We start from the raw sequence: 13,075 nt of genomic DNA on the forward strand, positions 1-13,075 counted from the left end.
AATCCTTGCTGAGGTTCATATTGTCCTCAGAAACCTTTTGCTGCTCTCCAGGAATGCTGGAAGGATGCTGGGGGGAAATCAGTTGTCAGAGTGCTTGCACATTGGCAGTGAGCCACAGACTCACAAGATGTTAGGGGTTAGGAGGGACCTCCCAAGATCATCTAGTCCAGCCCCCCTGCCAGAGCAGGAGCAGCCTGGAGTCCTTCTGTACCTCCCAAGAATCAATCCAAGAGATCTGGCAGCTGAGGGCTGTTGGGGTGAAACTGGCTCCCTGGCAGCAGCCACTGTCCCATGTGCCTGAGGTCCTCCAGAAAGGCTTTGTACTCAGTCCTGCTTCTTCTGGGATCCACCTGGCACCCTCTGGCTATTGAACACCAAACTCTGAATTTTGGGGTGGGAAATCAGCTGGTAAACCTCTGATCAGTGCCTAAGAAGAGGCCCAAGGCATGGGGGGCACCTGACAGGAGCTGAAAACAGGCTCCAGCCCCCAGAAAAAATACCTGCAGAGAAAGCATTTTCCCATGAGAGATGGTCTGGGGGCTTTCAGAAGCGTTTGTCTGAGCTGGTGTGGTTCCTCCCAAGTCTGCTTTCAGATGCTGTTTATGGAGCTTAAAGAAACCCCCCCCAGAAGCTCCATCCTCTGATGTTAATGAGCAGCTCCTGCTACTTCACAGCCTGCCAGAGCTGCTGCTTGCCAGCCAGCTGCCAGACACCAACACTGGATTTCACTGGGGGCTGGATGCTTTTCCAGGAGCTGTTACTAGTGGGGGGGGGGGTGTTTATTTATTTATTTGTTTATTTAGCATGCCTTCAAGCCAGACAATGGGATGGTCCTCTCCTCCCCCTCAGCCAGGAGCTCATGGTGCTTGCAGGAGGGTCTTGCTGCATCAAAGGCAGCATGGCCAGCAGATGGGAGAGAGGTGATTCTGCCACCCTAACCTGATCTGGTGAGCCCCCAGCTGGAGTCCTCTGTCCAGCTCTGGGGCCCACAATACAAGAAGGACATGGAATTGTTAGAGTGGGGCCAGAGAAGGCCACAAGGATGATCAGAGGGCTGGAGCAGCTCTTCCAACCCAAACCATTCTTTGAATGCATGAATCTTGCAGGGCTGTCCTCAGGCTGTGAAGACATGAGGCCTGTCTTGGGAAATTGGAATGACTCTTTTTGCCCAGTGAAAAACAGGGCTGGGGAGCATGTGCTGAGGTCATTGTGGCATGAGAGGTCCCTGTGGTTTGGAGCTGTGCACCTGCTAACACCACTCTTCCCTAAGCCATGTGGAAGTTCTCATCTTAGCTCTGGTCATAGATTGGTCTGGGTTGGGAGGGACCTTAAAGCTCATCCAGTTCCAACCCCCTGCCATGGGCAGGGATACCTCCCAGCAGCCCAGGCTGCTCAGGGCCTCATCCAGCCTGGCCTTGAACACCTCCAGGGTGGAGGCAGCCGCAACCTCCCTGGGCAGCCTGTTCCAGTGTCTCCCCACCCTCACTGTCAAGAGTTTCTTCCTCATCTCCAGTCTCAATCTAGTCTAAATTCAGGGCATCAAAAGTAAGCTGTTGTGCTTGGGAGCAGTCAGAACGTGGCTGTCCTGTTCTCCCAGCATCTTTTGGGTGCCTCAAACAGCAACAGCAGTGATCCTGGGCAGAGTAAGCTTGAGCAAGTACAGAACATGAGGTTTTTATTGCAGGATGAGAGAGGAGGAGAAATCTTGTAAAAGGCCTTCTGCTGGGGACTGTCTCAACAATTGGATTATGTCAGAGCATTGTTTGAGGGGAGGAATGCTGCCTGGGAGGGCAGATGAAAGGCTCTGATATGTGAGGTGGGGTATCTGGGCATGTTCCTTTAGCTAAGGGAAAGAAAATACATCTGAGGGCCACTCAAGGAAATGTCTGTTTACTTGGGCTGCTGCTGGGAATGCTGTGTCTGTGGGCTGGAGCTTCTGTGGAGAGGGCAGTGCTTGCTGGGAGAGGCTCATGGCAGCTTCACTTCTCCCAAGGTGCAGTTTGGGTCAGCTCTGTTGGTCCTCTGCCCATCAGTCAGTCACATTGAACTGGCTGAAAAGCCAAAGCTGGTGGAACTCTAAGCTAAAAGGCAGCTGGGGAGACATCAGAGTGTAAGTGGAGGCTGGCTGGGAGGTTCTGCAGGCCACAGGTGGAGCATTCTATGTCTGAAAAGGAAAACCAGCTGTGTTTGATGTCAGCAGATAGTCAGGATGGCTTCTTTAATAAGTGGAGTCCTTAAGAGGCTGCTCAGGTATGGTTTAAATGAGAGCAGACAATCTGAGGTGACTAATGAGCAGCTACTAATGAGCAGTAATCAATTGTTTTCATTCCATGAGGGGAGAGAGACCTTATTGCTCTCTACAGCTCCCTGAAAGGTTGCAGTGAGGTGGGGGTTGGTCTCTTCTCCCTAGTCTCAGGGGATGGAAGGAGAGGCAATGGCTCAAAGTTGTGCCAAGGAAGGCTTAGGTTGGAGATGAGGAAAATGTCTTTGCTGCCAGAGTGGTCAGGGGTTGGAAGAGGCTGCCCAGGGAGGTGGTGGAGTCCCCATCCCTGGAGGTGATCCAGAAAGGTGTAGCCATGGCAGCTGGGGCCATGGTTTGATGGCCATGGTGGTGCTGGGTTGATGGTTGGACTGGATGATCTCAGAGGGCTTGTCCAACCCAAAGCACGCTGTGGTTCTGTCTTCTACACTTCCTTGCAAGAGCAGCTTTCTCCTGCTGGCCTGGCTTGGCTTGGTGCTGTGCTCTTTGGAGGTGGGTGCCTTTTTCTCTCCCATGTGTTCTGGCCTGGGATTCTCTAACCATACCCTGCTCCTAGGCCTAGCTGGGAGGAGAATGGGAAGAATTTTCCATTTGGAAGTTGAGCTGAATAAAAGAGCTAATTTGAGGGGAGAGGATGTGAGTAGGGAGAGACATTTTCCTATTTTGCCTTTTTTCTGAGCAAATATTTCCTAGTGTTGGGAAGAGCTGTGACCAGCTGTTAAATATTTCACTCAGAGCAGATTTTTTCAGTCAGTCTCAGTAGCAGAGATTCTGCCTGAGCTGGGTGAGCCAAGAACCCTTCCAACTGCTCAGTGGTTTGCCTCCCCAGTGGTGAAATCTGTCGCTTGGCTCCTGAGCAGCACAGGAGTTCCTGCCTCTTGCTGCAGAAGGAGACAAATGGCAAGTCCTCAGATGAACCACAACTGAGGATGCAGAGCTGACAGTGGCTGGTGAAGGACTCTGGTGAGGCAGCTGTGAGCTGCTCCTCAGGACTGGGGAGGGGACTGGGAGTTGCCTTCCCCAGTCTGCCAAAGTGGAAAGCTGCAGGCTCTGCGAGTATCAGCTGGCAAAGGCAGCGCTGAGGAGCGGCGTGCTTGCTGCAGAGCTGGCCCCTTCTGGGCACTTGTGGGCATCAGAGCCACTTTTGTCACCACTTCAGCTTGCTGTGTTCCCAGGACTGAAGGAGGGTGAAGAGACCTCCAAGGAGTGGAAGGAGGCTTCAGTGCTGCCCTTGAGATGTGTGCCTGAGCGCTGCCAAAAGCTGTCTGGCAGGGGCTGCTCTCAGTGCTGTGGCTGGAATGCTAAATTGCAATCATTTTGGTATTCTCAGCCCACCTCCTCACACAAACACTGCCTGGGTTCAAGCTGGGTGCTAGCACCAGCTCCTACTAAGCTCTGAGAGAAGGAGCAGCTGTGTGAGCTCTTCACTTGTGACAAGAGGGTGGAGGGAGACCTTTCAGGAGCCCTGAGAGTCCTTGCTCTTGTGGTTTGTCTGCCCACTTAGACTCTTGGGGCATTCCTCTGCAGGAATCTGAACTTGTGATGTGCATGAGACTGCTTTAAACTCTGGAGCCCCAGATGACTCTGCAGAATCCCATGCACTGTCTTTGGCTGAGCTGGGTTCCATCTGCTAGTGGATGGCTGCTGTCCCACAGAGGACAGCTGCTATTACCCAGCGCTGAGGGAAGGTTCTGATCATCTCCTGGGGCTGGCTGGCACATCTGGTTTGCTCCTCTGGCAGAATGGGGTTCAGAGTCACTCTGAGTTTGGACTGGGGTTGGTGGCTTCTATTTCTTGGCATTTTGAAGGTGTGGATTGTTGAGGGTGTTGAATTGTTCATTTAAGCTTGGTCTTTATAGCCTAGGCAATGGCTTGGTGGCTGCTTCCTGGCCTTAGGGGGGTGTTCCTGGAGCTCTCAGAGGAGTGGCTTCTCTAAACCACTTGGCTCAGTCCCCTTTTACCAGGCAGTACAGCACAGCTGGATGCTGGGGGCTTTCCTCTCTGATAGTCCAGTCTCTGCCTTAAATTCCAAGTGCTTCACAGGCAGAACAAATGGAGAGGGCAGCAAAGGAGCATCTGGAGAAGTGGGAGCACTCAGCACCTGTCAGGTTGCATATTCTGGGGGAAATGTTTCCTTGAGACAGGTTCTGTGAACCCCTTGTGCTTTGCAGTTGGGGTGACTAGGCCTGGAAGGTGCTGCTGGGCTGTGTGTTGGGTTTTATTTAATGCTGGGTTAGGAGACACCAGACTTGAAAGAAGTGAGGTAGAGGAGAGATTCTTGCCTGCAGGCCAGAAGCAAGCAGCTGACACTGAGGAGTGATGCTTGGGTTGGCTGGTTTGTGTGCTAGCAGAGCTGAATGCCTCTTGAGGGCAGGTGACTGGCTGTGTGCAGTGGAATACTGCTCTTTGTTCTGTGTGTCTTCCTTACTTGGGGAGGAAAAAGCCAACCCAGCACCCTTCAGAGAAACTCATGGCTGCTGCTACCTGTAGGCCTGCAGGAGTGCTGTCTGTGCTTCCAGTTTGCCCTCTCTGTGTTAAGCTGGACTTGAAACTTGCAGAGTGCAGTGTGGGGATGTGAAGCCAGCCTGGAGCCTTTCTAGCCTGGCTGGGGGCTGTAGTCACAGAGCAGAGTGCAGTGTGGGGATGTGAAGCCAGCCTGGAGCCTTTCTAGCCTGGGGATGTGAAGCCAGCCTGGAGCCTTTCTAGCCTGGGGATGTGAAGCCAGCCTGGAGCCTTTCTAGCCTGGCTGGGGGCTGTAGTCACAGAGCAGAGTGCAGTGTGGGGATGTGAAGCCAGCCTGGAGCCTTTCTAGCCTGGCTGGGGGCTGTAGTCACAGAGCAGAGTGCAGTGTGGGGATGTGAAGCCAGCCTGGAGCCTTTCTAGCCTGGCTGGGGGCTGCAGTCACAGAGCAGGTGGGTGAGGTGGTAAAGGTGTGCTCTTCACCTGAGGCTTTGGAGCACCTCCTGCAGCGTTGCCCTGCTGAGCCAAGGGAGGGCACTTCGGCTAACGGAGCACTGACAAGGCAAATGCTGGAGGGCTAACTGCCACTGCTGCTGGTGATTCAGTTTGCTTGGGGCTGGGACATGGGTCTGGAGCCAGCTCTGTTGTGTTTCAGGTGGAATCCTTCATCTTGGATCAGGATGATCTCGAAAACCCCATGCTGGAAACCGCTTCCAAACTGCTTCTGTCAAGTACTGCTGATGGTGCTGACCTGAGGACAGTGGATCCAGAAACCCAGGCAAGATTAGAAGCTTTGCTTGAAGCTGCAGGTAAGTACTTGTGTCCCACAGGGTTTAACCCCAGTGCCCGTGTGGGACCTGCTTGCATAAGTCTAATCCATGCCAGCCTGGTACAGACACAGCATCCTGGCCTGCAGCAGGAACAGTGTGGCCAGCAGGACCAGGGAGGTCATTCTGCCCTGTACTCAGCACTGCTCAGGCCACACCTGGAGTCCTGTGTCCAGTTCTGGGCTCCTCAGGTTAGGAAAGATGTTGAGCTGCTGGAAGGTGTCCAGAGAAGGGCAACAAAGCTGGGGAGGGGTCTGGAGCACAGCCCTGTGAGGAGAAGCTGAGGGAGCTGGGGTTGCTTAGCCTGCAGAAGAGGAGGCTCAGGGGAGACCTTGCTCTCTACAACTGCCTGAAGGGAGGCTGTAGCCAGGTGGGGGTTGGTCTCTTCTCCCAGGCACCCAGCACCAGAACAAGAGGACACAGTCTCAAGCTGTGCCAGGGGAGGTTCAGGCTGGATGTTAGGAGGGAGATTTTCCCAGCAAGAGAGATTGGCCATTGGGATGTGCTGCCCAGGGAGGTGGTGGAGTCCCCATCCCTGGAGGTGTTTAGGAGGAGCCTGGCTGAGGCACTTGGTGCCATGGTTCAGTTGATGAGATGGTGTTGGGTGAGAGGTTGGACTCTATGATCTCAAAGGTCTTCTCCAACCTGGTTAATCCAATTCAGTTCTATTCTGAGGCAGTGTGAGCTTGGCAGAGCTGTGTGAGTCAGGGAGGAGGAAGAGGTTTGTTAAAGCACTCCAGAGGTTGGAAGGTCAGAGCTCCAGTGCAGGCCACGCTGCCAGTGCTGCATTTCCAACAGCCTGAGCACAGAGTGACCCCCGCCCACGGCTTGCAGCCTTACAGCACCCCCACACTTTGGTCAGGCTTTGTTCTGTAGCAGTTACTGCGTGGAGAACTTCAGCAGCTGCTCACTCTCAGTAGCTGTCATTGAAAACTGATGGCTTCTGTGGCTCAGGGGCTTTCATTCATGCCCAGCACACCTGAGCGCAGCTTTGACAGGAGCCTTGTCAACGCCTGATCCTTCCTAGGGGAGCTGCGCGTCGCCGGGTGTGCCGCCTCTGTGCCGGCAGGTCTCAGAGGCTCAGTTCCAACTTCTCTCTTCTCTCCTCTGGCACACCCCTGGGCCACAAGGAATAGGCAAGCTGTCCACAGCGGATGGGAAAGCCTTTGCAGACCCCGAGGTGCTCCGCAGGCTGACGTCGTCGGTCAGCTGCGCGTTGGATGAAGCTGCTGCTGCGCTGACCCGGATGAGAGCGGAGAGCACGGCCAGCGCGGGGCAGACGGACAAGTAAGCAGCTGCTCTGCCCGGCCTTCCCCGCTCCTCTGCTGCTTCTGGGAGCAGTTCTTCTGCTTTCCCTTCTGCTCACAGCACGCTGAAAGTCTTGCTCGAGTGGAGCTGGTGCCAGGTTGTTGCCTATGATTGCCCTGCTCGGTGTTCCCAGGCTGTCAGGTGTTGCAGTGGGGAGTGTTGAGTGCTGGACAGGTTCTGCACAGGACAGCAATGTGCCCTGGTGGCCAAGAGGGCCAGTGGGGTCCTGGGCTGCATTAAGAGGAGTGTGGCCAGCAGATACAGGGAGTTTCTTCTCCACCTCTACTCTGCCCTAGTGAGACCTTACCTGGAATATTGCATCTGTTTCTGGGCTCAGATCTGCTGGAGAGAGTCCAACAGAGAGCTACCAGGATGCTGAAGGGAGTGGAGCACTGCCCTGTGAGGAGAGGCTGAGCCCTGGGGCTTTTGAGTCTGGAGAGGAGAAGACTGAGAGGGGATTTAATAAATGTTTATAAATATCTGAGGGCTGGGAGCCAAGAGGGAGGGGACAGGCTCTGCTCACTTGCACCCTGGGCTAGGACAAGGGGCAGTGGATAGAAACTCCAGCACAGGAGGTTCCACCTCAGCATGAGGAGGAACTTCTGCACTGTGAGGGTGACAGAGCCCTGCAATAGGCTGTCCAGAGAGGTTGTGGAGTCCTCTTTCTCCAGAGACTTCCAAGACCTGTCTGGCTGTGTTCCTGTGTGACCTGTGCTGGATTCTCTGCTCCTGCTCTGGCAAGAGGGTTGGACTTGATCTTCGAAGGTCCCTTCCAGCCCCTAGCATCCTGTGATCCTGTAATGAAGCAGTTAGTGCTGCTCAGAGTTCAGAAACCACACTCCCAAGGATTCCCACTTGATCAACTATAGAGGCAGTGCCTGAGCTCTCAAATGCTGTGGGCCTTAGAGCAGGGGAGACATTGGCACAGGTTGCCCAGGGAGGTTGTGGATGTCCCCTCTCTGGAAGTGTTCAAGGCCAGCTTGGATGAGGCCTTGAGCAAGCTGGGCTAGTGGGAGGTGTCCCTGCCCGTGGCAGGGGGTTGGAGTAGATGATCTCTAGGGTCCCTTCCAACCCAAAGCATTCTCTGAATCTATGATGATGCAGAATGTGGCCACCTAAATGGTCATCCTGGAGGTGTTTCTCTTGTCAGCTTGTGTCAGAGCCAAGCCCCAGCAGGGGCTGAGTGTGTAGGGGATGAGTTGGGTGCAGAGCCTCGGGCGTGGAAGTAGCACCTCTTCAGTTAGCACTTCTCCAGCTTGTGTTTGTCCTTTGGCTGACTGCATCCTCACAGCACATTAGATTTCCACTCTGGGTGTGGAAGCAGCCTCCCAAGCATGCTGCATTTGTCACCTGTGCCCTCTGTGTCCCTCCAGCCGCAGCTTGGCAGAGGCCTGCTCGGAAGGAGATGTGAACGCGGTGCGCAAGCTGCTGATCGAAGGACGGAGCGTCAACGAGCACACAGAGGAAGGGGAAAGCCTCCTTTGCTTGGCCTGCTCAGCAGGATATTATGAGCTTGCACAGGTTGGTTTCCTTCCCTGTGTGTGTATGGTACAAAAATGGGACTCCAGAAGAACATGTGTCCCCATGAGCACAGTCAGACATCAGAATCGTCTCCCAGGGGAAGCAGCAGAGTCCTCTGCATTGGGCAGTCTGGAGACTCAGCTTGCCAGGGTGCTGGGCCAGCTCACTTCAGTTTGACTTGCCTAGAAAGGTTGGGCCTGGGTGTCCCTTCTGACCTGGCACTCTGGGATTCTATGAAAAATCAGTGTTGAGTTGATGTATCCCAGGCTTGCACCCCTGGAAGGTAGCAGAGCGTGGCAGTTAGCTGAGCCTTTGTGCTTCCCGTCTCCGAGTGTTTCTGACACAGACCTGTGGGTGGGTGGTGATGGTGGGGGCTCTGTGCAGCATTCCAACCATCTCTCCACAGGCTGGTTTGTCACTTGTCAGCACTGTTGCTCACCCTTGTGTTGGCAGGTTCTGCTGGCAATGCATGCTAATGTGGAGGACCGTGGCATTAAAGGAGACATCACCCCTTTGATGGCTGCTGCTAATGGGGGACACGTCAAAATTGTCAAGCTGCTGCTAGCTCATGGTGCTGATGTCAATGCACAGTCATCAACAGGTAATCCAGTGGGGGGCAGCCCTTGGGACTTACAGTGTGCAGGAAACTGGGTGGGAACTGGGGGAGAAGGGCTCTACAAGCACTGCAGAAAGCTTCCACCCCGAGGCATTCTATGATTTTGTTTTTCTTCCCTCTTTCCCCTGGCAATTTGGTGGGTGCTTGTGTTGAAGTGACCAAATTGGGACATCATCTTCCTTTGTGTGGCCTTAAAGTGGAGAAATTGTCTGTAGTCAGCAGCCCCTGGCTGGTGGAGTGCAGCCCCTGGGTGATGAAGGAAGTTGGGATGCCCTGAGCCCCCTTGTTATTGTTCTTGTTCTGAGCAGTTCTGCTCTGCCCTTGAACTTCTCTCAAGGTATCTTTCATGAAGGCAGCTTCTTTGTTCTGCTCAGATCCATGTTGCTGTGGTGTTTCCATGGAGGTTGTTTTCCTCTCCTTGTACAGACTAGGGGCATTTTGGATCTAACCCTTTTTGGGTGCTCAGGGCCTGCTTTAGAAGGAGCAGCAAATTCTGCTGCTTGCTTTCAGCCTCACAGCACAGCATGGCCCTGCTGCTAAACAGGAGAAGGGATGGGTTTGGGGATGGAAGCTGGGATTAGCTGGGGTAGAAATGGGAACAGAAGTCCAGGCACATGGAGATCTTCATTCTCTCAGCACTGAGCTACTTTGTGCATAGCTGTTTGGTTTTATCCCCTGCCCTCCCTGCTTGGTCTGTAGCCTGAAACAAGCATGAGTTAGGCAGGTAAAAGGGGTGAGATGAGGAGAGGCTGAGAGACCTGGGGCTGCTTAGTCTGGAGAAGGGGAGGCTGAGAGGGGATCTTACCAACTTGTATAAGTATCTGGGGGGTGGCTGAAGGGGCCAGGCTCTTTGCAGTGGTGTCCCGTGACAGGACAAGGGGCAATGGACACAAACTGGAAGCATGAGGAGAAACTTCTTTGTGGTGAAGGTGCTGGAGCCCTGGAGCAGGCTGCCCAGAGAGGTTGTGGAGTTCTCCTTCTCTGGAGACTTTCAAGACCCTCCTGGGTGACCCTGCTTTGACAGAGGGGTTGGACTCTATCTGCAGAGGTCCCTTCACCACTGGATGATGCAGTGCAGGGGCTGCAGCAGAAATGCTCACCAAATACTCTTCTCACCCCTTCTTCTCTTTGGCTTTAGGCAACACAGCCCTGACCTATGCCTGTGCTGGAGGCTATGTGGATGTTGTGAAGGTCCTGCTGGAGTCTGGTGCTAGCATTGAGGACCACAATGAGAATGGGCACACTCCTCTGATGGAGGCAGGAAGCGCTGGGCACGTGGAGGTGGCCAGGGTGCTGCTGGAGAATGGGGCAGGCATCAACACCCATTCCAACGAGTTCAAGGAGAGCGCCCTCACGCTGGCCTGCTACAAAGGTACAGCTGCACAGGCTGCTCACACCTCTGCCACCAGCTGTCCTGCTGTGCTCTCCAGCACAGAAGGAATTGAAAAGCTAGAAATGGAGACCTTTCTGCTGCTCCTGTCATGGCTGCATACCACACAGCACACAGGCACCAAGTGTGAGAGTGTGCAGAGTGTGGGCACAGCAAAGACAGACTGAGGGAGTTGAGGCTGTTCAGTCTGGAGAGGAGAAGGCTCCCAGGAGACCTAATTGTGGCCTTCCAGGAGCTGAAGGGGGCCTACAGGAAGGCTGGGGAGGGACTGCTCAGGATCTCAGGGAGTGATAGGACTGGGGGGAATGGAGCAAAACTGGAAATGGGGAGACTCAGCTTGGCTGTGAGGAAGAAGTTGTTCCCCAGGAGGGTGGTGAGAGCCTGGCACAGGTTGCCCAGGGAGGTGGTGGAAGCCTAATGCCTGGAGGTGTTTGTAGCCAGGCTGGATGTGGCTGTGAGCAACCTGCTGTGGTGTGAGGTGTCCCTGCCCATGGCAGGGGGTTGGAGCTGGCTGAGCCTTGAGGTCCCTTCCAACCCTGACAATTCAGTGATTCTATGAAATGGCAGCATATCAGACTTGTAGCCAGGCCTTTCTGATGCTTCAGAAGGTTTTTCTGTTCCCTGCTCAATGAGTTTTGAGGAAATAGCATCCTTCAGCCTGGAGTGAGTGTGGGAAGCTTCCTGTAGTGCAGCTGGACTTTACAAGATGCATCTGCTGAGGTTTAGGAGGTTGGAACCAGGTAGGGATTGGTCTCTTCTCATGTGCAGCAAGTGACAGGACAAGAGGAAATGGCCTCAAGTTGTGCCAGGGGAGGTTCAGGATATCAGGAACAATTCCTTCCCAGCAGGGGTTGTCAGGCACTGGAAGAGGCTGCCCAGGGAGGTGGTGGAGTCCCCATCCCTGGAGGGATGTCAGAGGTGTGGATGTGGTGCTGAGGGCTGTGGGTCAGTGGCAGTGGCTCAGCAGCAGTGCTGCTGGGGCTGTGAGCTCTGGGTGAGAGGTTGGGTTGATGATCTCAGAGGTCTCCTCCAGCCTGAACTGCTCCATGGTTCTATGAAATTACTCATATTTAAAGGACTTGGAGAACATGCAAGATCTCAGGTCTTGCCTTTTAGGTGTCAGTGCTTTCCAAGAGCTGTTGGATGGCCTTCTCCTGGGAGGATTGCTGTGGGAGGCTCAGTTCCTGCAGGCATGCTCAGGAGTGTGGTGGTTCCTCTGCCTAATACAGTGCTCTGGGAGGCACTGAGCTCAGGCACTGCTTACAGCACTGTTTGTAAACCCAGGAGCCCAAAATCCTCAATAACAAGGGAGTTGGAGAGGAAACCAGCAAAAGCCCCAACATTCTGTTGGTGAAAACCCTCTGGTGTGCTTGCACAAATCAAATCACCTGGGAGAGGCTTCTGCAGTGTGCACTGCTGGACTCTGAAGGCAGCTGAAGGAGCAGGTCCTGCAGGCAGGAGTTCAGAACCCAAGTGGTTTGGGTTGTAGCTGGAGTACCTACCCTGTTAGCACTCTGTGTGCACTGCATGTGTAGCCATGAGCACAGCCTTCCACAGTGCCTCATGCTGCTTGGTGGTTCTGTTTTCTCTTGCCTTTCTGTATGTACACCAGACTCTCTGTGGCTTGGGAGATGCCCTTTGCTAGGTGATGTTTACCTGTTAAATATCTTCTCCATCCAGGCCATCTAGAAATGGTGAGATTCCTGCTGGAAGCTGGTGCAGACCAGGAACACAAGACAGATGAGATGCACACTGCTCTGATGGAGGCTTGCATGGTAAGAGATGGAAGGCTTCAAGCAGTGAGGGTGGGGAGACACTGGAACAGGTTGGCCAGGGAAGTTGTGGGTACCCCCTCCCTGGAGGTGTTCAGTGCCAGGCTGGATGAGGCCTTGACCAAGCTGTGCTGGGGAGAGGTGTCCCTGCCCGTGGCAGGGGGTTGGAACTGGGTGATCCATGAGGTCCCTTCCAACCTTCTAGGACTCTCTGCACATTTCCTCTGCAGCCAGCAGCAGCAGCCAGCTGCCTTCCCTGAACAGGAGCAGCTGTGCAGACCTGTTTGTGTGTGTGGCACAGCACTGACACACAAGGAGTGGGGCACTGGAAACCTTGTCCCACAAGGGCCTTCTGCCCAGGAGCCTTTTTTGCAGGCAGCAGCTAACAAACACAGGTTTAGTGCCAGCAAGCTGTTGGCCAATGCAGCTCCCCTCCTGGCAGCAGAAAGCAGGTTTGTCTGGTTTGTGCTTCCCCTTCCTGAGCACCTGCTCTTCCACTGGCAGGGCTGAGGACTGATTGCCCACGCTGCTTGGTCTTTAAAACACACTTGGTGTGCTCCTGAAGGTTGCCAGACAGCTTTCTGTGATCTAATGGCAGTGCTGAGGCTTTTCCCAGCTGCTGCAGAGGAGCTGTGCAGCAGCACCCCAGCGATCTGTCAGAGTACAGATCACATCTCCTGCTGTTACCAGCAGATCTCAGGGCTGCTTGGCTCACATTAGTAGCTCTGAAGCATCCCCTTCTCCTGCTGGTTGGGAAGCAGGGATGAGGAGTGAGCTCTCTTGCCAGAGCCTGATGGTTGAGGCACCATCTCTGCCTCTCCCTGAGGAAAGATTCTTCATGGAGCCTTGGAGTTTTGCCCTAAAATAGTCTCATCCCTTCATGTAAAAGGTGACTGTGTCCTAGTTAGTGTCCCAGATATT

The 13,075-nt window shown here is 54.1% G+C and overlaps 1 protein-coding gene across 5 annotated transcripts in view; it reads left to right on the forward strand.

The window, feature by feature from the left end:
• Positions 1-13,075, forward strand: part of ANKRD17 (ankyrin repeat domain 17) — an 87,362-nt gene that overhangs the window by 38,692 nt on the left and 35,595 nt on the right. For all 5 annotated transcript variants that reach the window (XM_068165735.1, XM_068165737.1, XM_068165739.1 and 2 more), the window contains exons 2-7: positions 5,376-5,529; positions 6,678-6,834; positions 8,229-8,376; positions 8,830-8,977; positions 10,131-10,364; positions 12,063-12,157. In XM_068165735.1, the coding sequence (XP_068021836.1) occupies positions 5,376-5,529; positions 6,678-6,834; positions 8,229-8,376; positions 8,830-8,977; positions 10,131-10,364; positions 12,063-12,157 (936 nt within the window). The remainder of the gene's footprint in view (positions 1-5,375; positions 5,530-6,677; positions 6,835-8,228; positions 8,377-8,829; positions 8,978-10,130; positions 10,365-12,062; positions 12,158-13,075) is intronic.

This window comes from Melanerpes formicivorus, unplaced genomic scaffold (assembly GCF_026170545.1).
Source record: "Melanerpes formicivorus ecotype bairdi unplaced genomic scaffold, bMelFor1.0.p_v2 SCAF_92, whole genome shotgun sequence".
In the NCBI taxonomy this organism is placed as follows: domain Eukaryota; kingdom Metazoa; phylum Chordata; class Aves; order Piciformes; family Picidae; genus Melanerpes; species Melanerpes formicivorus.